The sequence below is a fragment of the Callorhinus ursinus genome, unplaced genomic scaffold, assembly GCF_003265705.2.
Source record: "Callorhinus ursinus isolate GAN/ISIS: 27379988/994484 unplaced genomic scaffold, GSC_fseal_2.0 scaffold51, whole genome shotgun sequence".
NCBI classification, from domain to species: domain Eukaryota; kingdom Metazoa; phylum Chordata; class Mammalia; order Carnivora; family Otariidae; genus Callorhinus; species Callorhinus ursinus.
This window is the reverse complement of record NW_027397113.1, coordinates 6,636,154-6,663,199: the sequence shown is the minus strand read 5'-3', so window position 1 is coordinate 6,663,199 and position 27,046 is coordinate 6,636,154. Positions and strand designations below refer to the sequence as shown.

The following is a 27,046-nucleotide window of genomic DNA, read 5'->3' as shown; positions in this document are numbered from 1 at the left end:
CGTGGCTGGGCTGGGCAGGGGTCACTTACCTGACGCAGGCTGATGGGCCAGGAGAGGGAGGGAGCCTGCAGCCTGACGGGCAAGGAGGCCAGAAAAGGCAGTTTCTACCCCAGTCACCTCCTCACTTGAAAAATGCCTACTCTCTCCTCAAAACCTGCTTCCTTTATGAAGCCGTTTATCTCCAGATCAGGGAGCCATGTCCCCCCCCTCCGGGGTCCTGTGGCACCATGATTATGGGTCTCTTATGCCTGTTCCCCTTGCCGGGTTGGGATTTCTGGAAACCCTGTTCCCCTGTCATCCTTCCCAACCTGGCGTCCAGGGCCGTGGAGGAGTTGGCCTGTGACTGAGTAGCCCCCACCTCCCCACCAGGTGTGCATTTGGCCAGATAGTTGGGCTGCCCCCACATAGTCTGCCTGGTGGCCCTGAGGGCCCCTTCTCTGGCTGCCCCTAAAGCTACAGTCGCTGCCTGCTGCTGCCACAGCCTTGGTAGGGCTGTCATCTGACCTGTGGCTGGGAGTCATTTATCAGAGGGTCTCTCTCCTGTCCATGTACCCGGACGTCACAGCTCCTCGGAGTTCCTGGAGCCTACCACTGATCCTGCCTTGAAACTCTTCACTTGGGATGCTCCTGGGCACCAGGCCTTCGGGGCCTCCCAAGGGAGGGCATCTGAGACTGAGAATCAGCTTGAAGCTGAACAGTCACTATTTGTTGAAAGGAAAATTGCTAACGTTTGTAGGGCACTTTATTGTGTGTGCCAGCCTCCGTTTTGAGCATTTACAAATACTGACCTCCTTAATGCTCAGAACAGCACTCCGAGGTGATAATTAATCATCCCTTTTCTGTAAGTAGGGACTGGGAGGCTCTGGAGAGCTTGAGAACACATCTGCGCCCTCTACTGGTAGGGGGTGGTCCGCCTTAGAACCCAGGCGTAAAGCCACCCACTGTGAGGGCTGAAGACCCCAGGCCAGAGGATTTTTGCAGAGATCAGGGTTTAAAGAAGTGGGTGGGAACACAGAGGGGAGCAGCTCCAAGACCTGCCAGAGCCCCGGCTGCTCAGACTGTGGGGGAGTGCTGGCTCGCGTTCCATGCTGGGATGGCCACGGGGGTAAGGACCAAGGGATGGGGCGGGAGTAGGGGCAGGAGGTGCCACGGCATGACTTTCCAGAACTGGGTCCCAACCCTACCTCAGCAATTTCAGCTTGTTTCAGTGGATCGCCCACCCCTTTGTCCCGCGGGGCCGCCTCCCTCAGGAGTGCTGAGCCCATGGGCCAGGCTGTCCCCAGGGGCGGGGAGCTGAGGGCCCTTCCGATCCGTAGTGGGCCTGGGAGATGCTGGGAGATTAACGTGGCGCCTGTCCGGAGAGGTGAGCCGGCAGATGTCAAGGCCAGGGCCGTGCCGCTGGCCACACTGGATGGCCGGCGGGGCAGTACCAGGACTCCAGTCTGAGACTCCGGGCCGGACCCAACGGCGACCCGTCTCGGGCTCCTCTGCCCCTCACCTGCAGAGACCGGCCGGAATTGGGGGGCTGGGCGGCCGCAGGTAAGGGGCTGCGGGGCACGGCGCCGGCGGCGAGGGCGCGGCACGGAGGGAGGCGCGGCGCTGGAGGGGTTAAGCTTGGAAGGAGGGGGGCTTCTGGCGGCGGGAGGGGGGTCCCAGCCCCGGAGGCCGCCCGCTCCGCCCCTGCCGCCGCCGCCGCCGCCGCCTCCGCGGCCCAGCCGGCACCCGCGAGGCCGCGCGGGAGCCCGGGCCGCAGCCGCAGCCGCAGCCGCAGCGGGGCCGACAGTGAGTGCGGGGCTGACGCGGGAGGGAGTGCGGGGCGCGGGCGGGACTCCCTGGCAGGGAGGGGTGCGCAGGGGGCGAGCGGCCGGGCGGGGCGCGCACCTCCCCGCGCGTGGGCGCCTCCGGGAGCCGTGCGGCCGCGCGTCCAGCCGCCCGCACGCTCCCAGGCGTCTGCGTTGAAGACTCTCGGGAGGCGGTGGGAGCGAACGGCGGGTGTGCAGTGTGTCTGGGTGGCGGGCGCTGCGCGGTGGCCCGGCGGCCTGGGTGTGTGGACGGGAGTGTGTGCACACGTGCGCGTGGACCTCTGGGGTGCCTCGGCCCGGCGCGCACGCCCCGGGGGGTCCGGGTGTGCTCGCGAGTCTGGGGAGTGTGCAGGTGGAGTGTGTCCGTGCAGCCTGGGCAGCGGGGCTGGCGGGAGCCGCAGGGCGGAGCGTGGGCGCGCGGGTCTTTGTGCCCGCGTGTGTGCGCGTGGGCGCCGCCGCCCGCTGTCCCCGGGGGGTGCTGACGGCTGTCCGGGAGGATGCTGCCCCGGGGCCGGCCCTGGTCGCTCCCGCCCCGTTTCTTCCCGGAACCGGGCACCCTCCCTCCCCCCAGCCCGGCCTCGCCTCTGCGCGGCGACCGGGGCCCGCCCCTGGGTTCCTCGAAAGCCCGGCGGGGCGCTGGGAGACCCGGGACGCTCCCCGCCCGGCCCCTCGCGGGTCGCGGCGGAGCGGGGAGAGGCGGGAGGGGGGAGAGAAGCGCGAAGATGCTGCCGCAGCCGCAGCGGAGGAGCCGGGACCCGCCATCCCCGTCCCCGCCCTGCGCGGTTCGGCCTCTCCTCCCGCTTCCCCTTCGCGCGCCTCAGCGCCCCCTCAGCCTCCTGCTTGGAAGCCGGTTCCTCACGCCCCCTCCAGGCCCCCGGCGTTTTCTCGCTCGGCCTGCCGGTCCCTCAGCAAGCTCAGTCTCTCTTTCCCCCTTCCACTCTCCTTCCTTTCCCTTCCCGGTGTCCTCTTCTCTTCTCCCGTCCTGGAGTCCCCGGACAGGGGCTGAGGGCCGGGCAATGGAGGTAAGGGGAAGGACCGAAGTCGGGGGACTGGGTGTGCCCTGGTACCAAGTGTCCTGGCAGAGGGATGTGAAGAGAGGACATCTATGGGCTGTAGGGCTGGGGGCTCCAAGGACCTTTGGGTGTGTGGGGGTTGGAGGAGGAGGGTGGAGGGGTGGCGGGCTAAGTTATTGATCCCAGCATCCCTGGTTCTGCCCACAGTGACCGCAGCTCCCCAGGAGCCCCCTGCCCGGCCTCCCCAGGCGGGCAGCGGAATTGGCCGGGCCCCTGGGCGCGCCATGCGCAGCACCACCCTACTGGCCCTGCTGGCGCTGGTCCTGCTCTACCTGGTATCCGGTGCCCTGGTGTTCCAGGCCCTGGAGCAGCCCCACGAGCAGCAGGCCCAGAGGGAGCTGGGGGAGGTCCGAGAGAAGTTCCTGAGGGCCCATCCATGTGTGAGCGACCAGGACCTGGGGCTCTTCATCAAGGTGCGTGGGTGGGCAGGAGCCCCTTCAACAGTCACCCATGACCCCCCCCAAAAAACAGTAGCTGCATGCCAGTGGGGCCCTGCGCTGGGTTGCCGCCTCCAGACGGGCACCCGGAGGGCAGGGTGCAGTTGAGGGGTGCAGGGCAGAGGCTGGGATCCAGGTCTCTGTTTTCAATATGGCGGCCTTGGGGGCATTTGTCTGCTTTGCTTTTCCTGGCCTTGCACTGAGCTCCTGAGCTGTCTCCTTCAGTGTGATGGTGGTTGAGTGAAGGAACGAGTGAAGGAAGAAATGAATACATGGCTGGAGCACATGAAATATGTTACATTTTGCAGGCATAACGCACTGGTTCCGAGTTGCCGGATGAAATCCAGGGCGCCTGGATAATTGTGAATTTTAGCCACCAAACAACGAATACTTTTTAAAAATAAATATGTCCCATGCAGTATTTTTATTTACTGAAACTGGCAACCCTACACTGGTTTCTCTACTTCTTTGGAGTCACAGATGCCTTGGAGATGCCCAAGAACACTGTGAACACTCCCCTACCCCCTGGGAAAATGCACTTATATCCTGGTGGTTTCAGAGGGTGTCAGAGGGACACATTCAGAGGGTTCCAGGATCCCCTAAGCCTACCACCATGGATACCAGGCTAAGCAGCCCTTCTCCTCAGGACACATGCTTATGATGAAGAGGCCAGAGGAAGGGGTGGGTTCAACTTTGGTTCAATGACTAAAGAAAGTGCTGGGCTTCAGCCTCCTGGGGGTACTATCAGGTAAGCACTTTTGTTGCTTCTGTGATTTCTGAGTCACTATCATATAAAAACCCCAAGGATTAACTTTAATAAATTGATGTTTATTACTTTATTGAAGAGTACCCCTCCTTCCCTGCCTGTTATTTTGGAGGGAGGAGCCATGGGCGTGGAGGCCTCAGTGTTCCAGCTGATTCCCAAGGTGGCAGGGCCAGGAGGAGAGATGAGGATGGGGTGGGGCCGGGACACAGGCGGCTTGACATTGGCTCTGACACTTCCAGAATGCCCAGTGAGGCTCAGAGAGGCCTGGGCAGGAGAATGTGTCTGGCCAAACCACAGGGCAGAGCAGGGGAGGGAGGGAGTCTGACCTATTTTATCTTCACGATGTAAATGCTTTTTTCCTGGATAAAAAAAGAAGAAAAGGAAGGGCAGAAATTAGAAGTGTGGGCGACAGCTGCTTTCTCTTCCACAACTAGGCAGTCCTGCAGCAATTATGCACCTACTATGTGCTAGGTGCTGTGCTAATACACCGTAGGGTGAGCAGGGAAATTGCTATGGGGGTGGAACAGAGGCAGGCTCTACCCTAGAGGCTGTCACTTTGGGATGAGGAGACAGATCCATGGACAGATCACTGTAGGATTCAGTGGAAAGAGAGCTTTCTTTGCTTCCTTCTTAAACACCTGTTGTATGCTGGGCTCCAAGCTAGGTGCTGGGGGCAAGGAGGGAGATGGGGAGGAGGGGCTATGGGAGGAGCAGGTAATTGAAATGAGGCAGGTGAGCCATGTAGAATTTAGAGATGTGTGATTGGTTTGCAAGAGACCTGCAGGCCGAGGAACAGCATGGGCAAAGGCGTGGAAGTTGGAAAGCTCAGAGTGTTTTGCAGAACTCGGATTTAGCAGATGCCTAGTCATTCGAAGCAAAAATTAGAACACACAGGATGACAAGAGATTTTTTTTCCCCCTAGGTAGTGAATTTATTGGAAAAGTCTTGCAAAATAAAATTTAAATCACTTTAATCATACATTTCACTTCTTGGCTTCATTTAAGAATTACTATTACAGGAAATGGGATCATCTCAGAAAATCTGGGGGTAAGGTCACTGCAACTTGGATTTCAAATGGGGGTCCCAGGAGAGAAGGCTGGGGAAAGGGAGGTGGGGACTAGATTGAAAAGGGGCTGAGATGCTGGGCTGGGAGTTTGGACTCTATGCTGTGACAGCAGGGAGCTATGGCGGATTTGGGGCAGTCACTTTAGGAGGATTAATTTGGAATGGGTCTTGCTAATGAGGATTGCATTCAGAGAGAAAGAATGTGGTTTTTGATCTCCCCCACTGCCTTTGTGCCTTGGCTCTGTGCTCCTTGGGGAAGGGCCCCTCTGCCCCCCTCATTATGCTCTGACCACTGTCACTTAAGGCAGACACTCTCAAAACACAGACTGTCTTGGAAGGACTGCGAGGTGGCAAGAGGGGCAGACACATGGCCATTTCATTAATTTAATCTTATTTATTGAGCACCTACTATGTAGCACAGGGTTCAGCTTGGACTTCTACAGGGTGGGCGGGGGTTTGTGTGTCTACCAGCCTTCCAATATTGGGTACAAAATTTGATGGTATATGAACCTTCCTGGAGAAAGGGTCCCTAACTTCCATCAGATTTTCCAAGGCAAGGAACTCAAAACTCAGCTTTCCTAGGGCCAATGGGATTGGGGGGGGGGGGTCTGTGGAAAGCTGGGAATCACTGGGCATGATCACTCCTTGGACTAACTTAACACACAGGGCTTACTTTAACTCTGCACAACTGTCTGAGGTAGGCGTTAGCATCATCATCCAAACCTGATAGAGGCAGAAACTGAGGCACAGAGAGTTAACTTGCCCCAGGGTCACACAGCATCGATATTTGAACCCAGGCAGTCTGGTCCAGGTCTGTGCTCCTGACCTCTGTAAACTTGAAATCTTTTGTGTGAAATTAAGGGGCAAATAACTAAAATCTTTTTTTTTTTTTAAGATTGATTGATTGATTGATTGATTGATTTAAAGAAAGAGCACTCTAACACACACTCGCCAAGAGAAGGGTGGTGGGGGGAAGGGGCAGAGGGAGTGGGAGAGAGAGAATCCCAAGCAGACTCCCCCGCTGAGCGTGAGCTCAACCTGGGGCACAGTCTCAGGACCCTGAGATCCTGACCTGAGCCGAAATCAAGGGTCCCACATTTAACCGACTGAGCTATCCAGGCGTCCCAACTAAAATGTTTCTAAAACAATGTGGAGGTCAAACAAAATTGGGCCACCCAATTTGCAATGTCTACTCTGAGGGACAGCCCTCAGGAAGACCGGAGGGAGGGGGAGCGCTGGGAGCTGGAGGAAGGATACCACTCTGGAGCCTGGAGGGCCAGGGGCTTGGCCAGGACGGTAGGCAAGGGCTGAGGTTCCTCCTTCTGCGCCTTGTCCTGCAGGATGTGGCTGATGCCCTGGGAGGGGGTGCGGACCCTGACATCAACTCAACCAGTAACAGCAACCACTCAGCCTGGGACCTGGGCAGCGCCTTCTTTTTCTCAGGCACCATCATCACCACCATCGGTGGGGGAGGGGACTGGGCACCTGGAGGGGGGCAAGGGGCCGCTGGGCTTTCTCCTGGGGGAAGGTGCAGAGGGAGGAAGTGGGGGGCCAGGCAGCCCCTAGACTTCCTGCACGGCCCCTCTGCCCAGGCTATGGCAACGCGGCCCTGCGCACAGATGCCGGGCGCCTCTTCTGCATCTTTTATGCGCTGGTGGGGATCCCGCTGTTCGGGATCCTGCTGGCAGGGGTCGGGGACCGGCTGGGCTCCTCTCTGCGCCGCGGCATCGGTCACATCGAAGCCATCTTCCTGGTGAGCTGCTCCTTGCCCTGCGCGCCCTCGCGTTGAGCTCGGGTTACCCTTCCCTACGTCCCCGCCCCGCACGAGAGCGCGGACCTGGAGGTCGTGGGAGCCTCGCGCACCGGATCCCAGAGGAGGCGGTGTGTGTTGGGGGTGTGACTGGAGGTTTTGGCGACGCCTTGGGTCCTTCCTGCCCTTGCCCCTCCCTGCAGAAGTGGCATGTGCCACCGGGGCTGGTGCGAATACTATCGGCGGTGCTCTTCCTGCTGATCGGCTGCCTGCTCTTTGTCCTCACGCCCACGTTCGTGTTCTGCTACGTGGAGGGCTGGAGCAAGCTGGAGGCCATCTACTTCGTCGTAGTGACGCTCACCACGGTGGGCTTCGGGGACTATGTGGCCGGTGAGGCCACCTTTCTTTCGCTGCACTTCCCTATCCACTTTATTCATGCCCAGGGGCCCTGCACTCTTGCGTCTCCCTCCAAATTCCTTGTGGTGTGTGTGCGCTCGCAGGCACTTGCTCCAAACCCTACATGCCCTCACCGAATGCACCTTCACGTTTTTGCACGGATGCAACACCTCATGTGCCCTTACATTCTTGCATGCCTGCACCCCGATGCATGCTCACACATAGATTAAGTGCACCCCTCACACGTCACATTCTTATATATGTGCACCCCTCCCATATGCTCACATTTTTGCGCGTGAGCACACTCACGTGCATATTTTTATTGGCACACCTTCAAGTCATGCACAGTCGTCTTGCATGCATTCACACACACTCTAGCACACACTCTTTGATTGCCCTGGGGAGGCGGATCCTCTCACTGAGCTGAGAAGAGGGGCAGTGAACCAGGAGCTCACAGGCTTGAAACCTGCTCCAAAATCAACGTCTTTCTGGCCTCCCCGGTGGTATCCCAGGCGCCAGCCCCAACCAGGGCAACGCAGCCTACCAGCCGCTGGTGTGGTTCTGGATCCTGCTCGGCCTGGCCTACTTCGCCTCAGTACTCACCACCATCGGGAACTGGCTGCGAGTAGTGTCCCGCCGCACTCGGGCAGAGGTAGGCGCCCCTGGGTCAGCGCTGCCCTTGACACGCTCTACCCTAGCAGCGAGTTGATCAGCCTGCCTCCCTTCCAGGGTGTGGGCTTCTCAAGGCAGGGACAGAGTGCCCCCCACAATGTGCACCTGCCCCGGGGACAAATGGTTAAACTTAGACCGGTTTGCTGATGACTCCATCTCTGCTCTCATGGATAGGGCTTCGAGATTTAGAGAAAACCAAAACAAACAAACAAAAAAAAGCAGGAAGCCCAGTTAAATGTGACTTTCAGATAAATAGCAAATAATATTTTAGTGTAACTATGTCCCAAATGTTGGCGGGGAGGAAGATGCATATATTAAAATTTTATTTGTTGTTTATCTGAAATTCACATTTAACTGGGCCACCTGCGTTGTGTTACCCTACTGGTCGCGCCGGCCGAAGAGCTCGAGAGGGGCGGAAAGGTCTCCAGGGGGCACAGGAAGGATAGCTGAAATAAAACCGGGGCTTTCTAGAAAAGCTCCTAGAGAAGAGGACTCTTAGGTTCGGACGGAGGAGAGGAGAGTGTGTAGCTGGGTGATGAGTCTTTCCCGGCTCTGGCGGGCTGAGACCGGAGAACCAGGAGGAAAAGGGGGGCCGTGCCTGATTGGCGAAGGGGTAGGTTCCCGGGGTTGCCGAGGCGGTCGAGGACCCGCGGTCGAGGACTGCCTTTACTCCTCGCGCAGATGGGCGGCCTCACGGCGCAGGCCGCCAGCTGGACCGGCACGGTGACGGCGCGGGTGACCCAGCGAGTCGGGCCCACGGCACCACCGCCGCTGGAGAAGGATCGGCCACTCCTGCCGCCGCCGCCGTGTGCTGCGCAGCCTGCCGGCAGGCCCCCGTCCCCGCTCCCCGTAAAGGCCGAGCCGCCCTCCCCGTCCTCCCCGTCCACCCCGCCCACGGCCTCCGCGCTGGATTACCCCAGCGAGAACCTGGCCTTCATCGACGAGTCCTCCGACACGCAGAGCGAGCGCGGCTGCGCGCTTCCCCGCGCGCCACGGGGTCGCCGCCGGCCCCCTAACCCTCCCCGGAAGCCCGCGCGGCCGCGGGGCCCCGGGCGCCCGCGGGAAAAAGGCGTGCCGGTGTAGGGGCGGGACCCCGGGCCCGGGCCTCTCAAAGGGCTTAGTTCTTGCGCTCTCCCCGGCATGCTCTGCTTGTTTGACCAAAGAGGCCTCTCTCGACCGGACCGAGGCCTGCGGAGGAGGCTACGGGTTGCCACCCCCACTGCTGGCCCTCTCCTCACTTCATCCATTTGCAGACACCCCCCCCCCAAGGCTTTCTGTCTCGCTGTCCCAGCTGGGCCCGTCCCTCACCACACCTCACGACTGTGCCTCAAAAGCCTGCATCAATAAACGGAAACAGTTTGCACCGCTGCGGGCGTGCGCGCTCCGGGGACGCGAGTGGGTGTGGGAGTGCTTGCGTCGGGCCACCCCCGGGGCAAGCCAGGCTTCCTGTGACCCCCGGGCCGAGCCCCTCCTCCCCACGCCTGCACCCGAAAGGGCCACGCTTGGGCCCGTGTCTCTGCCGGGAGGCTACCGGGTACGGTCCGGAATCGGGAATGTGCCAGGGTGTTCTGTGCGTCTCCAACCTCAGCACAGATATGGGGCGGTGGGGACGGGGGAGAGAGAATGGCATCTAGCGTGGGGGGCTGTAGATTGAACTCTCCCGCGCGAGACCGGCAGCACCATTCGGGAACGGGATCTGCCCCTCCCCGCTCCTGGAGCGTGACCCCTTGCTCCTCGCCCCGAGGCCTGTGGCGACTGGGTCCGTTGGGGCAGAACCATGGAGGAAAAGCCTTTCAAAGTAAGAACTCTTCCCGGGCCCCCTCCCCCTGGGAGCCCCCAGCCTGGGTCCAGCCTGGGTCCTTGGCTATTCTCTCCCTCACCCTTGGCCCCGGGGCAGCTCCCAACGAGCCCTGAGCCGAGCCGACGACTCCAGCCTGCTCTTCCTCTCCTTCCCAACTCCCCGCGGCCCTTGGCTTCCCTCGTTGTATGTGGCCCACAGGCGTCTTTGGGCAGCCATGGCTCAGACAAGTCGAGCCCAGACAACGACATCCGGAATCTGTGGACCAGGTCCACGCTGTCGCAGCCGAAGCTGAATGTGCCGCGGTCCAGTGTCGGCGAGAACTCAGACATGGAGGGCGGTGGCATCAGCCTCAAGTCCCGCCGGTGGTACAACCAGAAGGCCGGCCGCGACTCAGACGGTGGTTGGGAAGAAAGGGATGACGGAGAGGACAAGGGCAGTTTCAAACAGGAGGATCTGAACGAGTCCTCCTTGTTGGAGCTGGAGCTGCGTCGGGCCAGCTCCCTGGGAAGCCGTTTAGGGGAGGACGTCGATTCCGTGACCGACACCGGTCAGTGTGGCCTCACAGGGCTGTGGGTATCCACAGGGCAGGGGGCTGGCCAGGACCTCAATATCTGTTGCTGTGAAATGGGGAGGGTGGGGGGGGGGGGAGAAGCTGTAGGATCCGTTTCCAAGGGTTCCCTTTCCCCGGACGGGCGCCCTCGTTCATCTTTTACGCTTTAAATCAACCAGACATTCTTGGAGCGCCCCCTACCGGGCAGGCGTCGTACAAGGTCCTGTGGCCATGGCACGCCAGGTCCGAGAGACACCTGTGGAAAATGCGCAAAGGCAGCGACGTAGGACCCGTGCTTTTAATGGAATCACTGGGATGGTTGAGAGGAGGGAGTTATTTCCTTGTGTATGGATTTGCTGTCGTTGAGGAGGTGCCTATCTTTCATTCTCTCAGTCGTTGGCTACAATTTTAAGTACCTACTTCTTGCTGGGCACCGTCTGGGACTCCCCTCCCCCCCCCCGCCCCTACAACGGGGGATTAAAACGGATAACAATATTGTAATGCCATCTATTGAGTGCTTGCTGTGTGCCAGGCACTGGGCTTCCTTTGCATGATCACCTTAAACTTCACAACCTCCATAAGGGGCTCTATTCTTATTACCCCATTTGACAAATGAAGAACTTTGAGGGTCAGAAATTTTCAGTCACTGCTTGTAAGCCTCACCTAATGGCGTAGTCAGAACTGGCACCTTGGTGGGTGGGACAATAAAGCCCAGGGTAGTAACCGACTGTCCCATACTGTTTTCCAATAAGGTGGCACCTGGAGCTGGTCTCTGAAGGCCACTCCCCTGCCACCACAAGCCTGCCCGTGTGTTTTGTTTCCTCTGCTCCAGGGAAGACCCAGCGGTCTGCAGATGACTGATCTCTCTTTTTCTCTTCTCCCAGAAATGTCTTCCTCAGAGTCATCGCTCAGTATCTCGAAGCACACACCCCATCGAGCCTACTGGATGGAGCAGCAGAACAGGGTTAGCACCCAGAGAGACTGGGGATTTGAGTGGGGTGGGATGGGCAAGGTGGGGGTTGCAGAGGTGAAGGGGTGAGTGTGGTTTGTAGAGCGGAAGGGCAGGCAGGTTGGTTGGGGGTCTTGGGGCTAGAGGGGGCAGGTGGGGCATTTCAGCTCGGGGCAGGGCTGGGGTCTCTGGGACATCTGAGCCTCTTGCTGCTTCTCCAGCTGCCACTGCCTCTGATGGAACTCATGGAGAATGAAGCTCTGGAAATCCTCACCAAAGCCCTCCGGAGTGAGCCCCTCCCCCAGCTCCCACAAGAGACCCTGAGGGATTTTGCAGGGCTTGGGCCTCTGGGAGTGGGGTTTCAGGACGTGTCTGCCTTGTCAGATTCCCTTACCACCCACCAGTAATTCCAGGAGCCCTACCAAAAGTAAAAAATTGGGGGACTGGGCACAGGGACACCCAGTGGGGAGAGCATGAGGTGACCCTCAGGGGCCTGGGCTCCAGCCTTAGTGCAGCGCCTCTCTAGCTGATGTGCCTTTTCTAAAGCGGTTTCTCCACTCCCCAGTGGGGATGACAGTCTTTGTGTGGACTTGGCCCTCTCCCTCGGTGCTGTGAGGAACCTCTGGACAGTGGATTATTTGGGTCAAAGTCCCCTCATTTGCCCTGCTTGTAATATAAGGCAGGGATGCTGGCTAATGGCTTAGAGTGGGTGGTCCAGGAGGTGTCCACAGAGATGCCTGCTACCACTGTCCTGGTTCAGGCCTGCAACACTCTAACCTTGCCCTCACCCATGCTCCACCTAACTCTCTCATCCTCCTCCACATCCCCCATCTGTTTGGAGTACAGGTGTATGACTTGACCTTTAAAAAAAAAAACTGTCAGGGCCAGCACCTTGGAGATCCAAAGTTCCCCAGACTAACACAGACCCGAGTGCCAGGCGCTCCTGCCACCCCAGATCACCCGCGTTTCCTCAAATCTCAGGTGCAGCACCGCTGCTGGGGAGGCCATGCTCCTGCTCACTGCCCTGAGCCGAGCTATGCCCTCCAGGCTACCGGTCAGGTATTGGCCGGGACCACTTCCTGACCAAGCAGCTGCAGCGATACATCGAGGGGCTCAAGAGGCGCCAGAGCAAGAGGCTGCACCTCTTGGTGCACTGAGAGCACCGCCTCGGGCTCGGGCTCGGGCTCGGGCTCGAGTGACAGACAGCCCGACTCCAGTTCCCGGCCCCTGTCCCGTCCCCAGACCCAAGCCCGACCCTGTCCACGTGGAATTTGAGTCCTAGATAAATAAAAGACTCTGTGCACGGTCGGTGAGTCAGTGCGTGGCTGCCCGCGTGAGGAGGACGCACGGGGCCCCGCCTTTCCCCGTGACCTTCACTCGGTCACCGCAGTGACCTTGAGCGTTCTCCGTCCAGGCCCTATTGGCTCCGCCTTCCCGGGACTCGAAATCCAGGACTTCTTGCATGTTTTATGCCTGCGTCTCCCACCCCAGGTCCAGCAGCTGTGTGGAGATACTGGATCTGCGGTCCAAGTGCCCCGATGGTGTAATCTTGGGGGAAGGGCGAGAAGGTAAAGGGGCAGCGCCTCCCTTCTAGTTTGGGCATGCTAGGCCCCGCCCCTCATGCATATGCAGTTACACTAACCTCTCCGCTCGTCCCGCCCTCTTATTTACATATGTAAGTCTTCTCCCTGCCCCGCAATTGCGGCCACCCAGCCACCTCGCCCACTTCTCTCGCGCATAGCGCGCCCCGCCTCCTTCGTTGCGTAAGAGCGCTCCTGGTTCCAACCCCCTCCCGGAGCCTCTCCACGTCTCCTCTGGCCCCGCCCCCTCGGCCGCCGTCTTCACAAGTGCGCCGCTCCGGCTCGGCGGCGGTGGGCGGGACCTTCATGAAGGACCGCCTCCTGGCTTTGCCGGCTCCGCCCCGGCTGGTCCAGGCACGCAGGCGCTGCCCGCCCCTCTTGTCTGATTAGCATAGGGCGCCGAGACCCGCCCCCTGCTTTGCATGCGCACGGCCGGCCCCACCCCCGCTGTCAGCTGGAGGAAGCAGAGTAGGAAGCGGCCGCGATGTCCTTTTGTGTCCTACAAGCCGCCGGCGGCGCCGCCGAGTGAGGGGACGCGGCGCGGCGGGGCGGTGCGGCCCAAGGAGGCGGCGGAGGAGGGGCCGTTCGCGGCCCCAGGCTCACCCCGGCGCTCCGGGCCGCTCGGCCCCCATGCCTGCCCGCCCGCCCTGCCGGAGCCCCAGGTCCGGGGGCGGAGGGGAGCGCCGCTGGGGGGGGGGGGGGGGTGGACGGGCGGGGCGCGGGGGCCATGTGCGAGCGCGGCTGGGAGGCGGGCGGCGGGCGGCGGGGGGCGGGCTCCGGGCGGGGTCCGGCTCCAGGACGAGCCCGGGTCACGATTGGGACCGGGTCCAGGGCCAGACGGGGTTAGGGTCCGGGCGGGATCCCGTGTTGAGGTCTTAATGCGTCGGCCTGGGACAGGGGCCGGTCCTGGCTCGGGCTTCACGTCCTGGCCAGGGTCAGGCTTGGGCCTCGGATCCAGTCCCAGGGCAGGGTTCAATCCCGCACCTGGAGCAAGTCGAAGTCCCAGGGGCGGGCCTGGGTGGAAGATAGGGAGGGTTCCCTGTCGGAGAAGGGGCTTTGAAGACCACGTGGGGGCGCTCGAAGGGGCCTTGAGCCACCCTCCTCTCTGGGTCAAAGGTCATCGCACCGGCAGGGGAGAACTTCCTCCTCCTTGGCGCTCCCCATTTACTTCCTGATAACCTGATAGAGGTCCCCCGAGGGCGGAGGGGAAGGGGAGGCGCAGCAACTTTAGGCAACTTTCCGGAGGTGTGCGCAGGTTGGGGGGCGGGGCGCTCCTGAGGTGGAGGATTCTGCGGCAGCTGGAGTGTAAGAGTGATTGTGCTGGCGGGGTTTGGGGGGGTGGGGTGGGGTGTAAAGAGGTGGGGCCGTGTCCTCCGGTGGGCATGGGATTGGCATGCTGGGGCAGGAGGGGCGGTGTGTCAGGTGTGAAAGGCTCTGAGTGTGTTTCCACAAGGGTCTGTGCCTGTGTGTGTCAGCGTGGAGGCATGGTGAGTGTTTGGGAGTGAGTGTGTGTGATTGTGAGCCTTGAGTGTGACTTTGTTTATGGTTTGTGCCCTTCGGGTGGAGTGTGTGAAGACAAACGGGGAGCATGAGTGAGAGCTGGGGCTTGGGGAAAGCCATGTGTGAGAGCATGGAAGTGCCCAGGAGAGAGTGAGCATGTGTGAGCATGTGAGGACACCTGAGGACCCAGGTGAGTGCGAGTGTGTGAGCCCACCACTGCCCTTGTGTGTCTGGTTTGTGCTTTTGAATGGAGGATGCCCAGGTGAGGGGGAAATCATCGAGGTCCTCAACATTTGGAGAAAATTGAGAGGTATCTTGCTACTGGCTGGGGATTCCAGTTGGGGTTGAAGGTCACCTGGGGACTAAGGTTACCCTGCTCCCTGGCCCCGGTGGGAGTAGGGAGTTTCCAGGCTTCCCCCAGGTTCCCAAGTGGGAGACCTTGCCGTCAGTTACTGGCCCTGGAGGCTTTGGAGACTCTGTTCCCATGGCAACAGCTGGGGGGGGGCCTCTTCATGGGCAGCCATTCCTTGGACTCTGCCCCCCTTCCCTCCCCCTCGATGAGCCTGGAAGCCTGGCCCTAGGCCCGGGGTTGGGCAACCAGAGTGGCACTGTGTCTCTGTCCCCCATCCCAGTGTCTCCCTGTGACCGGACAGGTCTCTCCCTGCAGGTGACCAGCGCCATGTCCAGCCAGGTGGTGGGCATTGAGCCTCTCTACATCAAGGCAGAGCCAGCCAGCCCTGACAGCCCAAAGGGTTCCTCAGAGACCGAGACCGAGCCCCCCGTGGCCCTGGCCCCTGGCCCAGCTCCCACCCGCTGCCTCCCAGGCCACAAGGAAGAGGAGGATGGGGAGGGGGCTGGGCCTGGCGAGCAGGGTGGTGGGAAGCTGGTGCTCAGCTCCCTACCCAAACGCCTCTGCCTGGTCTGTGGGGATGTGGCCTCCGGCTACCACTATGGTGTGGCGTCCTGTGAGGCCTGCAAAGCCTTCTTCAAGAGGACCATCCAGGGTGAGCCCCCACCTCACTTCTGTGCCCTTTGCCCTCTGGGCCTAGTGCTACCCAGTGGGTGCACTGCCACGTGGCAGTAGGCTCCCAAACTGCTGAGGTACCACTTGGGGTTCCCAGGTTCCTCCTCCCTCCTGGAAGTGCCGTTTCCCTGAAAAGTTAAATAAAGCCACCAGGATGTGTTGATGGCTTGGATGTGAGATGTGAGAGAGGGCTCAGGAAGCCTAGGTTTCTGGGTACTAGAGGCCTAGCACCTTCCACAGTGGCTCTGAAAAATTTGAGACAGCCTCTTTCTGCTTCTAAACTTTGTTCTTGCTTCTGGTGGCTGCTGAACTCTCAGCAGCATAGAACACCCCCGTTCCCCGCGCTTTGGTGGATTTCCCCAAAGCAGCACCAGCATAAGGCAGGTTTTCATGGGTAACTGAGAGGGGCTACACCGTATTTCAGCACCTGACTTTAAAAAGACTATTACTGAGTTTTTCTCACTCAGGAACACATATCAAAACATGAGCAAGATGTGATATAATAAGCTTTACTTGGGATGTGCCTGTTACTTATATTTTTATAGGAAACACTGCTGACTTTGGGGCAGTAACTTGTACTTTTGGAGAACATTTCTTGAGTGCTTACCCCGTGTCAGGCACGGTGCCCTCTATGTTCGTGATCTCTTACTCCCTGAACAGCCCATAAGGTGCCAGGGCTGTGACCGTACTTGAGGCCCAGGAAGATTTTTAAAACTTTGTTCAAGTCCCACAGGTAGAAAATGGCAGAAGCAGGATTTGAACTTGGGTTGACTTAGGTCCAGAGCTGACTGCCGCCTCTGCTTATTACTTATAACTGAACTTCGGACAGATGGCTCCCAACTGATTGTGACATTGCGAGTGGGTTTTGATTTGGCCAACACCCACTGCTCTAAAACCGTTTGTGCTCTCTAATGGATTTGAAGGCCAGTGAACTAAGGGGCCCAGGCGTCTCCTGCCCACGTTGGACCCCTTCATTCTCTGTTGACTCCGTTGACAAATGTTTACTGAGCCCTAGGCATAGATTGTAGTCATTTATTAGGCATTTGGGCCCTGTGAACCATGCTGAACATGTTACCTCGACATTCCCTTTCATTCTTACTAGCCGTCTTTGTAGGAAGTCCTGTTTTTATCCCAGTTTTAGAGATGGGAAAACTGAGGGGTTGGGGGCTTAGGTATGGGACTTGCCCAAGGTCACACGGTTGTTAAGAGGTAGTGTCAGGATGGATCCCAGGCAGCCTTCGGAGCCCTTTTTCTTCACAGACCTGTGCTTTGCTGTCCTGACCACTGTTCAGGCCTGCGGACATAGCTGGGACTGAGCCATTTATATTCTAGCAGAGGGAAGAGAGAAAACAGTGAATTGCACAAAACTGTTGTAGTACAGCTATTTTAAGTGCTGGAGGGGGAGGAATAGGATGTGTGCCAAGGAACCCGGCTAGGTTGGAGGCTCTGGAGGTCTTCTCGGAGGAGGTGTCTTGAGCTGCGGGTGCAGGCCTGAATATAGGGTGTAGGAGGAATGTGCCAAGGGCATGTTGGCTGGTTGTGTCATTCAGCCCTGGCCGTACCCCTGTGAGGCTGGGAGGGCCACCATGCGTTCCATCAGCCAGTCAGAAGCTGCCATTACATACCAGGCCCTGTTCCTAGCGCTTGGCCGTCCTGGACTTCACGGAGCAGATGCTAAAGGGGGAAGACAGATAATAAGACGAATAAGTACGTGTGTGGTGACTCAGAGGGTGCTGAGAGCTGACGAGAAACTATCAGGCAGGGCAGGTGGCAGAAGAAGCCTGCAGAGAGGCCCCCGACATTCTCACAGCGGGGCCAGGGAGGGCCTCCCGAGGTGACTGGGAGTAGAGCTAAGAAGGAGGTCAGGGAGCGGTGGGCCCTGAGCCTGGGGTCCGTGGGAGGAACAGAGTATGAGGGGGATGAGGTTAGAAAGGTTGAAAAGCCAAGGACTGGAGGCCTCACCGGCCTTGGGAGCACTTGGGCTTTTATTCTGAGAAGGGACATCACTGGAGGCTTTGGAGCAGGGGAGGCACAGGATCTGACTTGGGTTGAGTGGGTTGTCCTGGCCCATTGTGCTGACATTAACTGAAGGAGAAAGGGACGTTGGAGGCGGCCAGCGAGAAGGTGGGGTGATGGTGACTCGGGGCAGGGGCGGGAGCAGGCATGGGGCACAACGGGTTGGCTTCTGGACATGGGAGGAGGTAAAGCTCGCCAGGCCCCGCTGATGGGTTGGATTTGGGTGTAAGAGAAGAATCAAAGATGTTTTCTGGATTTCTGCTTGAGCCACTGGACAAATGGGGTTGTAGGGTTTGGAGTGGTAGGTCGTGGGCTCCATTTAGGACAGGTGAAGTTTGCCACGCCTTCTAGACCTGCAAGATGCTGAGGCAGTGGAGCACGAGTCTAGAGTTCACGAAGCTCTACTGATAGAAACGTGAAGGCCCACGACTGGTGAGCTCACCGTGGGAGTGCGTTGGGGGGTCCAAGGGCAGCCCTCGGGCCAGTCCTTCGGTGGAAGGAGTGTGTGCGGATGCACAGAAACGACAAAGTGGCCAGTGAGCTGGAAGGAGGTGGTGTCCTAGAGGCAAAGGAGACAAGTGTCCGAGTGTTTGTGGGAGCAGGACGTGATCCATGGCACTAGATGCTCCTTTAGGCCAAGCAAGATGAGGACAAGAGTGGAGCCCTGGATGTAGCAATATAGAAGCCGTGGCCCTTGATGAGAACAGATGGGGTCAGTAGAGCCCAGCGACGTGGCTTGACAAGAGGCTTGGGGCAGAGATCAGCCTGACTCCCTGGGCCCCAGGTTTCCTTGGCCTCGTCAGGAGCCCCCAGCCCAAAGGCCATTCCCCTCACTGTCCCGGGCTTCCCTGCCCCACTCGGGGCACCGCCCCTCTCCCCAGACCTGCACTCGCCCAGGGCGCGTCGGGGCTCTCCTATCTTCTGGGCCCCCTCCGGGCCCTAGGAGGCTGCCACTGGAGCCCTGCCTCTTCCTGGCAGGGAGCATCGAGTACAGCTGTCCGGCCTCCAACGAGTGCGAGATCACCAAGCGGAGACGCAAGGCCTGCCAGGCCTGTCGTTTCACCAAGTGCCTGCGGGTGGGCATGCTCAAGGAGGGTGAGCGCTGGGCAGGGGCCCGGGTGCGTGGGGCAGGGGTGGGCGAGGCTTGGGGCGTTCTGTGGGAAGAGACGGGGCGGGAGGGCTCTGCAGAGCAAGCCACCCCCAGCCCCACGGACACAGCCTTGTCCCGAAATTCAAGGTGTACGTCTGGACCGTGTCCGAGGCGGGCGGCAGAAGTACAAGCGGCGGCCAGAGGTGGACCCGCTGCCCTTCCCGGGCTCCTTCCCTGCTGGCCCCCTGGCGGTAGCCGGAGGCCCTCGGAAACCCGGTGAGCGTGCTGTGGGCCCTGGGAGCCCTAAGGCTGGGATGGGGCTGGGACACGAGAAGCCTGTTAGGTGTCAGTCACCCAGAATGGATAGCATTGGCATCGGGATCCCGGTCTGCCCTTCATCTGTTCATAGCATGTTTCCCTGAAGGAGTATTTTTGAAAATGATCTTTATCAGTCCCTGAGTAGTACACCGGGACCAGGGAAAGACTTTTCTCACACTCAGAACCTGTCCATGGACTTGCTTTCCCTGGGAGAGAGTGGGAGGCCTTCCTGGAGAGAAGTGTCCAAACCTGGCTGGCCACTGGCTATTAGGAATGCCATGGGGGGTGGTGGTGGCTGATTTGGGGCAGATGCTTGACCCCAAAGGGGCCTGCAAGGTGATGAATTCGAGTGCCTCTTCCAACTGTCCCAGCAGCTCCTGTAAATGCACTCGTGTCCCACCTGCTGGTGGTTGAGCCTGAGAAGCTATATGCCATGCCCGACCCGGCGGGCCCTGACGGACACCTCCCGGCCGTGGCTACCCTCTGTGACCTCTTTGACCGAGAGATTGTGGTCACCATCAGCTGGGCCAAGAGCATCCCAGGTAAGGAGCGCAGGTGATCCGGGGCTTCCCTCTGTGGGCCAGGCCTGGCTCTGGTGAACTTGTTCAGCCAGGTCTGCTTCCCACTGTCCTCCAGGCTTCTCGTCACTGTCACTGTCTGACCAGATGTCAGTTCTGCAGAGTGTATGGATGGAGGTCTTGGTGTTGGGTGTGGCCCAGCGCTCACTGCCACTGCAGGATGAGCTGGCCTTCGCCGAGGACCTGGTCCTGGATGAAGAGGGGGCACGCGCCGCTGGCTTGGGGGAGCTAGGGGCTGCGCTGCTGCAGCTGGTGAGACGACTGCAGGCCCTGAGGCTGGAGCGTGAGGAGTACGTCCTGCTGAAGGCCCTGGCCCTTGCCAACTCAGGTGAGTCCGGGGCGGGCACCGATGGGAGTCTCCGTGAGGCCCTCCACTTGGTAACCCTGACCGTGGCACGGTCTCATCTGGCAGACAGGGACAATTGGGGCTTAGGGGAGAAGTGACTTGTTGAAAGTCCCAAAGAAGGCAAGGGCAGGCTCAGGAGCCGCACGTAGGATTTCGAGCTCTAGGGCCATCTTTACATGGAAAGTGAACCACCTAGCGGGAAGGAAGGGGGGGGGGCAGGGGAAACCAAAGGTAGCCACAGTTGAGGGAGAAAGGGGGGGCCCTGGCTCATGAGCAGGAGCGGTGAGTGGTGCCTCAGGCAGCCCCTCAGATCCATGTCAGGCTCCTCCTCGGGCCCCATCCAACAGTGCTCAAGCAGGTGTGGGCTCTGCCCTTTCTGGAGACAGTCCACGCCCACAGCACCCCTTCCTCTCCTTGCAGACTCTGTGCACATTGAGGATGCCGAGGCTGTGGAGCAGCTGCGAGAAGCTCTACACGAGGCCCTGCTCGAGTATGAAGCAGGCCGGGCGGGCCCCGGAGGGGGTGCTGAACGGCGGCGGGCGGGCAGGCTGCTGCTCACACTACCGCTCCTTCGCCAGACAGCGGGCAAGGTGCTGGCCCATTTCTATGGCGTGAAGCTGGAGGGCAAGGTGCCCATGCACAAGCTGTTCTTGGAGATGCTCGAGGCCATGATGGACTGAGGCAAGGGGTGGGCACGGGTGGGGGTGCTGGCAGGACCCGCCCAGTATGGGGTCAGCCCCAAGGGGGCAGAGCTGGGGTCTGGGCAGTGCCACAGCCTGCTGGCAGGGCCAGGGCAATACCATCAGCCCCTGGGAGCAGGCCCTACGCCCTCCCCTCCCCCCTCCCAGGGGGTCTTAGAAGCTGGGAATGTGTGCGCCCAGGCTCTGGGCACTGTGCTGCCCCTTGCAAGCCATAATGTGCCCCCAGAGTGTAGGGGGCCTTGCGGAAGCCATAGGGGGCTGCAGGGGACATGGGGGGGGGCAGAAGCCTGATCTCAGGGAGGGAAGGGAGTGGAGGCCACAGTCTCCCAGCGGGTGATGCTTTTGCTGCTGCTTAATCCAACCCCCTCTCCAGAGCAGAGGGGGATTTGGAGAGCAAAGGCCCCTGCCCCCTTCGCTCCTCTCCTCATCATTTGCATTGGGCATTACTGCCCCCCCCTTGAAGCAATAACTCCAAGCAGGCTCCAGCCCCTGGACCCCTGGGGTGGCCAGGGCCCCCCATCAGCTCCCACCCAGCCTCCTCCGGGGGGGGGGGTAGGGAGAGCACTGCCTCTATGCCCTGCAGAGCAATAACACTATATTTATTTTTGGGTTTGGCCAGGGAGGTGCAGGGACATAGGGCAAGCCAGGGCCCAGAGCCTTTGGCTGTACAGAGACTCTATTTTAATGTATATTTGCTGCAAAGAGAAACCGCTTTTGGTTTTGAAACTTTAATGAGAAAAAGAAATATATCGAGCTCAAGAACACTGTGTTTCGTGTGTCACTGGGTCCAGGTTTGGGGATACACGACAGACCTAGCAAACAGAATATACATCAGCAAAAACATTCCTGGTTACAGACGGAAAAACTAGGCGCCTGGCACGATTAAGTCTCGGTTTCCTCATCACTCAGCAGCATGTTGGGGATCCCGCGACTGATGGGGAACAGACGTCCAGACTCTGGGCACTGCAGGGTGCCCTCCAGCACATCCACCTGTGGGGAAGGGGGAGGGAACAGAGCTGAGCACTGGCAGCCTCCTCCGGCCGTGACGGGCCAGGAAAGCAAGCGATGGGCCGGTTCTCACCTCCAGCAGCACGTGGTGCATCTGCCTCAGGAATTTCTCATCGTGCTCATACCCTTCAATCGGCCCTTTGGGCACCTCGACCAGATGCAACTGTGGGCAAAGGCCTGAATCAGCTCTGGGCATCCCGCCCCTTGCTTTGACGCCAGGTTCCCCGGCCTGAGGGCAAAAGCCTGCGGTGGGACCACCCCACCCCAGGGTGAGCACGGGCGTCGGGGAGGGTCCTCACGGTATCCGCCGCCTCCAGAAGCGCCGCCCACTCCACCTTGGGTATCATACGCGCCACGAAGTCAGGGTTGAACTCCACGGGGCTGATGCGGACCTCGGTGGCCTGCGGGGCGGAGGAGTTTCGTCAGGGACAGGAGCCTGGCTCCCCTACTCCGCCCAGGAGACGGGCGCGAGACTGCCCCGGGCCGATACCTGGAGGCGCAGTGGGAAGCCACGGGGCCCCACCCCCCGCACATGCGAGCTCAGCAGGTTGTGCGTTAGCAGCTTCATGTCGCCTCAGCGCGCTCTCAGAGAGCCGGAACCGGAAGAAGGCAGAAACTCAGCTGCGTCACTTCCGGGGCCGCTCCATTCTCCGTCCCATTGGATGGCTCGGAGGAGCGGAAGTGGCGAACATGCTGGAACTTCTCGTGCTAGCCGAGTAGAGGTATTTGAAAAGCTTTGTCGGATCACGCGCTCCTACCGGAAGCGTCCCGGTGGGAGATGACTACGGCGCAGGCCCAGTGGTTTCCATTCGCTAGGAATTATGCACAGTGTACATCGTATGTAAAGCAGCCGCAATGCAGTAGCCTTCGTTGAATGCCAAATAAACATGTTTTTCTCCTACACCAGCTCCTGACACCATCGTCTCCCGCCCCTCGCTTCCGGTTAAGGAAAGGAAACATTGCAGGAATCCGTAAACTAGGCCCATCACAACAGCGACACCCCATCCTTGTATGCAAATAAATTGCGCGGCTGCCGAAAGCCCCGCCCACTCGTAACTGCGCCGGTAGTCCAGCCCCAAATGCAAATAAGCTGAGCGCCCCAGAAGCTCCGCCCCTGCACGCGCTCCTAGGCCTGCGCACTGGAGGAGCCTCTCCGGGGGCGGGCACGGCCGGGGCTCCGCCTCTCGCGGAGGGGACACTCCGGGGCACAGCCCGCCAGGCCCCGCCCCCTGCCGCGGCTCCGACGCGGGGGCGGAGCGGCAGTGCGCTCTGAGTTTGTGCATGCCGTTTGTTCAGCTGCGCGTCCTGAGTTGTCGGGCAGGCTCGGGTCTCGTCCGGGCAGCTGCCGTCGAGTCTTCAGCATCGACGCCGTCGAGAGCAGGCGGGTGCCGGCAACCAGGCAGGGAGTGGACGCTTGGCGGGGCCTACGGTTTCAGAAGCGCCGCCTCAGCCATGGCCCCAATCAAGGTGACCGCTGGCCGGGACCGGCCTGAACTCCCCTCCCGCCAGTCTTCCCAGTGCTCTCCGTCCCGCATGTCTGGGGGAGAATCCCCCTCCTTGCTGCCCTCCGACCCCTGCGCGCTCCGCCGGACGCTCCTCCCGTAGTTCTCCTTCTCCCCTCAGCAACACCCCGTGGCTGCTCCGCTCCCCTAATTCTCGCCGGTTTGGGGGACTCGTACCCCGTCTGGACAGCCTCCAAGGCTCTCGAGCCTTCCCCTCGTCCCCTTTTCACTTCCACTATGCGACACCCTGTGATGTGTCTCCACCATGGTCTCCTCCGCCTTCTGGAACCATCTCCTTTGCCACAGGGCCCCTTTTCAACCTCCATACGTGCCCCTACCCCCATACTCTCTTGTACGTTTTTGTTATATTCCTGGGCATCATTCTTCACCCCATCGTCTGAAACAAGGGTTTTCTCTTAAAGCCCCTACTGTGTCTCCCCCGTTCCACTTCTCCCTTGCTCATTCCCACTCTTCTGCTGAGTCTTTCATCCCCTCATCTGGACCGATCCCCTGCTCCTGGGAACCACCTCCCTTACCCTTCCACACTCTTCTGAGACCTCCTCCTCCTCCTCCTGCTTAATCTTACTCCCAATCCCCGATTTGCCCTCCTTTCGTGTACCTCCTCTGGCTCCATGAAACCCTCACAACACTCCCAGGTAGACTACTCCATCCCCTTTGAGAGATGCCTTTTATTTTGTTACCCTCTCCCCAATTTTTCCATCTTCTTCTGCTCTCCCTTTTTCTCTTCCTGAGGGCTGGACACTTAGACCTGGCCAGGGTCCTCTCCCTCCCTGTTGTCGGGGTCTCCTCCTCACCCCCCAAGAGATTCCTTGCTCTCCTTCCCTGCCCTTTTATCCCACTTCTTTCCGGTAAGAAACCACTCCTTGTTTACTCAACCTCTTGCGACACCCAGAGAGGCCTCCTCTCCCATTTTCTTTTGTCACCAACAGGCTGGTAAAAGGAATAGGGTCCACTTTGAAACCCGGAGGATGTGGAGGAACCAGGCGGTGGGGGAAGAGGGGAGGGCGGCTGGAAGGGACCTCTGGAAACTTTGACGGGTTAGGACATTACAGCTCTGTCAACTCTGCTCTACTAGGAGCAACTGCCTGGCCCCGTTTAACGCCTTTCTCTTGGCTTCTCCTGCCCACTCCCTCATTCCCCAACTGCTTATCCCCTTATCTAGTCAGTCAGTCTCTAGTTGTCTTTGCTCATATACCAAGTAACCAAGTAACTCCTTACCAAGTCATTCCCTCTAGGTGGGAGATGCCATCCCTTCCGTGGTGGTTTTTGAAGGGAACCCTGGGAACAAGGTGAACCTGGCAGAGCTGTTCAAGGGCAAGAAGGGGGTGCTGTTTGGAGTCCCTGGGGCTTTTACCCCCGGCTGTTCCAAGGTGAGACCTGCCCTTCTGGGAGTCAGCGGTTGGAATCTCGTGTCCATGTCTGTATTGTTCCTAAGTTCTAGGGCAGCTTGCTGCGAGAGTATGTAGTGGTGGTGACAGTTACAAGGCCTATCGGAGCGGGGCGCCTGAGTGGCTCAGTCGGTTAAGTGTCTGCCTTCAGCTCAGGTCATGATCCCGGGGTCCTGGGATCCAGTCCTGCATCGAGCTCCCTGCTAGGTGAGGAGCCCGCTTCTCCCTCTCCCTCTGCTGCTGCTCCCCTTGTTTGTGCTCTCTCACTCTCTCTCTGTCAAATAAAGAAATTAAACTCTTTAAAAAAAAAAAACCACAAAAAATAAAGCCTATCAGAGCGTTCAGAAAAAAGCGGAGGCTGTGAAAAGGTCATGGCACCAGGAACGTAGGAGAAAAGGGTATTGTAATTAAATCCCACATCTGTTATTGATCTTGCTGGTGATGGGCGACGTGGAAGATACTCGGGTAAATATAGTCACGTCCAAGGGAGGTTCATGGTGACCACAGAGCGCTCAAGTTTGGTTCCGAGCTTCCTTGCCTCCAAGGCAAGAAGGAACTGTGGCTGACACATTTCTAATTGATCAAAGATATTTAAGAGGGAAGTGAGGAGGGCCGGGAGATAAAGCGTACAACGCAGAGCAGAGGCAGTTATCACTTTGCTGACTCTTTGTGTCCCCTCCTAGACCCACCTGCCAGGATTTGTGCAGCAGGCTGAGGCTCTGAAGGCCAAGGGGGTCCAGGTGGTAGCCTGTCTGTGTGTTAATGATGTCTTTGTGACTGAAGAGTGGGGACGAGCTCACAACTCTGGAGGCAAGGTGAGGTATGGGTCCTGCAGGGGATCAGGGGCCAGGGAGATTTTTCTTTGACCTTTACTCTCTCCTTAGGTTAGGCTCTTGGCTGACCCCACTGGGGCCTTTGGGAAGGTGAGTGCATCCCTGCAACCCCTACCCTATAGGGTGGTCCCTGTGCCAGGCCTTGGATGCATGGAGGGACATGGCTAATGTGGGAAGCAGCTGGTGGGGGCAGGGCTTGGTCTGTTCTGGAAGTTTCTAAGCCTTGTCTCTGCTTTTCCTTTTAGGAGACAGATTTGCTACTAGATGATTCATTGGTGTCCCTTTTTGGAAATCGTCGGCTCAAGAGGTAAAAGTGGGAGGGTCCTCTGTGGGGTTCCTCTGCCACCCCTTCAATTTCCATTCCCAGCCTCCAGGCCCAGGCTGTTGTAATTGGCTCAGTCTCTCTCTTTTTATTTTTATTTATTTTTATTTTTATTTTTATTTTTTAAAGTCTTTTTTTTTTTTAAGATTTTTCATTTATTTATTTGACAGAGAGAGACACAGCGAGAGAGAGAGCACAAGCAGGGGGAGTGGGAGAGGGAGAAGCAGGCTTCCTGCCGAGCAGGGAGCCTGATGTGGGGCTCGATCCCAGGACCCTGGGATCATGACCTGAGCCGAAGGCAGACACCCAACAACTGAGCCACCCAGGCGCCCCTCTCTCTCTTCTTAAAGATTTACTTATTTATTTTAGAGAGAGAGCAAGCGTGCAGAGGGAAAGGGAGGGAGAGTTTTTTTTTTAAGTTTTCATTTATTTATTTGATAGAGCACAAGCAGGGGGAGGGGCAGAGGCAGAGGGAGAAGCAGGCTCCCCTCTGAGCAGGGAGCCTGATACGGGACTTGATCCCAGGACTCTGGGATCATGACCTGAGCCCAAGGCAGATGCTTAACCAACTGAGCCACCCAGGCGCCGCGAGGGAGAGAGAGTCTTAAGCAGACTCCACGCTGAGCGCAGAGCCCGACATGGGGCTAGATCTCACCACCCTGAGACCACGACCTGAGGGGAAACCAAGAGTCAGACGCTTAACCCGACTGCAGCACCCAGGCGCCCCTGGCCCATTCTCTCTTTCTGGCAGGTTCTCCATGGTGGTAGAGGAGGGCATAGTGAAATCCTTGAATGTGGAGCCAGATGGTACAGGCCTCACCTGCAGCCTGGCCCCCAACATCCTCTCACAGCTCTGAGGCCCTGGGCCCATACTCCTTCCACCCTTTCCTGTTTCACCAGTCCAGCCTCAATGGGGGCCACCAAGTGGGAATTGTGACCAAATTTCTGCAATAAACATTTCTGGTTCACGATTAGTCCTTGATTTTTCTTTCTTTTTTTTTTGAGATTTATTTACTATTTGGGAGAGAGTGTGCATGTGCATTGGGGGTTGGGGGGTTGGGGACGGGCAGAGGGAGAGAAGCAGACTTGTTGTCGAACTTGGAGCCAGGACTTAGGGCTTGATCTCATGAACCTGAGATGATGACCTGAGTTGAAATCAAGAGTCAGACGCTTAACTGACTGAGCCATCCAGGGGCCCCTACTCCTTGATTTTGAGTTGCTGATTTGCTGAGGGCCAGGCCTTAGAACAGTCACAACTGTGAGGGTAGTGGGCAGGGGCTGAAGGGGTACTAATGGGGGATCCTGATTTCATTTTTCATTAGGGCGAGCCTTTGAATGAAGTGTTAACGAAGCATCAATATACAGATTGGGAAAGGACCAGTGGTCTGAAGAGCAAGGGAAGGAGCAGTCTGTGCAGAGGGAGTAGGCCCTAGGCAGATGTGAGCTTGGCTTGCAGCCATGACCTTTTGCATTTGTTCTCTGGGTGTTGGCTGACCTCATGTAGACCATAAACCTCAGGGTAGAGCTTTGATGCTAGGTAACCCCAACCTGGGCCAAG

At 58.9% G+C, this 27,046-nt stretch overlaps 5 protein-coding genes across 14 annotated transcripts; 4 read left to right on the top strand and 1 right to left on the bottom strand.

Annotated features, from left to right (window-relative positions):
* Positions 1–873: 873 nt before the first annotated feature.
* On the top strand, positions 874–9,047 carry KCNK4 (potassium two pore domain channel subfamily K member 4). 4 transcript variants are annotated; one of them, XM_073883536.1, is made up of 7 exons: positions 874–1,105; positions 3,175–3,288; positions 6,484–6,607; positions 6,736–6,896; positions 7,097–7,283; positions 7,802–7,941; positions 8,643–9,047. In XM_073883536.1, the coding sequence occupies exons 1-7, from the start codon at positions 1,094–1,096 to the stop codon at positions 9,042–9,044; spliced, it is 1,140 nt and encodes a 379-aa protein (XP_073739637.1). In that variant the 5' UTR covers positions 874–1,093; the 3' UTR covers positions 9,045–9,047. The 4 variants fall into 4 exon arrangements, with proteins under 4 accessions (XP_073739637.1, XP_025734153.1, XP_073739635.1 ...); XM_025878368.2 differs by having other exon boundaries at positions 874–1,539; positions 3,023–3,288; XM_073883534.1 differs by lacking the exon at positions 874–1,105 and adding an exon at positions 1,712–1,782 and having other exon boundaries at positions 3,023–3,288.
* A 569-nt stretch (positions 9,048–9,616) lies between these two features.
* Positions 9,617–12,569, top strand: CATSPERZ (catsper channel auxiliary subunit zeta). Of its 4 annotated transcripts, none has more exons than XM_025878366.2 (5): positions 9,617–9,759; positions 9,961–10,309; positions 11,197–11,276; positions 11,483–11,549; positions 12,309–12,569. In XM_025878366.2, exons 1-5 carry the CDS (start codon positions 9,739–9,741, stop codon positions 12,416–12,418), a joined length of 627 nt encoding a protein of 208 aa, XP_025734151.1. In that variant the 5' UTR covers positions 9,617–9,738; the 3' UTR covers positions 12,419–12,569. The 4 variants fall into 4 exon arrangements, with proteins under 4 accessions (XP_025734151.1, XP_073739639.1, XP_073739638.1 ...); XM_073883538.1 differs by having other exon boundaries at positions 12,243–12,437; XM_073883537.1 differs by lacking the exon at positions 12,309–12,569 and adding an exon at positions 10,492–10,682 and having other exon boundaries at positions 11,483–11,541.
* An 801-nt stretch (positions 12,570–13,370) lies between these two features.
* On the top strand, positions 13,371–21,176 carry ESRRA (estrogen related receptor alpha). Of its 3 annotated transcripts, none has more exons than XM_025878628.2 (7): positions 13,371–13,503; positions 15,009–15,345; positions 18,360–18,476; positions 18,619–18,747; positions 19,164–19,331; positions 19,426–19,695; positions 20,134–21,176. In XM_025878628.2, the coding sequence occupies exons 2-7, from the start codon at positions 15,021–15,023 to the stop codon at positions 20,391–20,393; spliced, it is 1,269 nt and encodes a 422-aa protein (XP_025734413.2). In that variant the 5' UTR covers positions 13,371–13,503; positions 15,009–15,020; the 3' UTR covers positions 20,394–21,176. The 3 variants fall into 3 exon arrangements, with proteins under 3 accessions (XP_025734413.2, XP_025734415.1, XP_025734416.1); XM_025878630.2 differs by having other exon boundaries at positions 19,161–19,331; XM_025878631.2 differs by lacking the exon at positions 13,371–13,503 and adding an exon at positions 13,638–14,146 and having other exon boundaries at positions 19,161–19,331.
* On the bottom strand, positions 21,127–22,062 carry TRMT112 (tRNA methyltransferase activator subunit 11-2). 2 transcript variants are annotated; one of them, XM_025878633.2, is made up of 4 exons: positions 21,913–22,062; positions 21,758–21,823; positions 21,496–21,585; positions 21,127–21,404 (listed from the first exon to the last, which is right to left on the bottom strand). In XM_025878633.2, exons 1-4 carry the CDS (start codon positions 21,988–21,990, stop codon positions 21,297–21,299), a joined length of 342 nt encoding a protein of 113 aa, XP_025734418.1. In that variant the 5' UTR covers positions 21,991–22,062; the 3' UTR covers positions 21,127–21,296. The 2 variants fall into 2 exon arrangements, with proteins under 2 accessions (XP_025734418.1, XP_025734417.1); XM_025878632.2 differs by having other exon boundaries at positions 21,722–21,823; positions 21,913–22,061.
* A 579-nt stretch (positions 22,063–22,641) lies between these two features.
* PRDX5 (peroxiredoxin 5) lies at positions 22,642–26,462 on the top strand. Its single transcript, XM_025879168.2, has 6 exons — positions 22,642–22,889; positions 24,181–24,315; positions 25,017–25,148; positions 25,218–25,256; positions 25,412–25,473; positions 26,240–26,462. The coding sequence occupies exons 1-6, from the start codon at positions 22,704–22,706 to the stop codon at positions 26,343–26,345; spliced, it is 660 nt and encodes a 219-aa protein (XP_025734953.1). The 5' UTR covers positions 22,642–22,703; the 3' UTR covers positions 26,346–26,462.
* Positions 26,463–27,046: the final 584 nt, after the last annotated feature.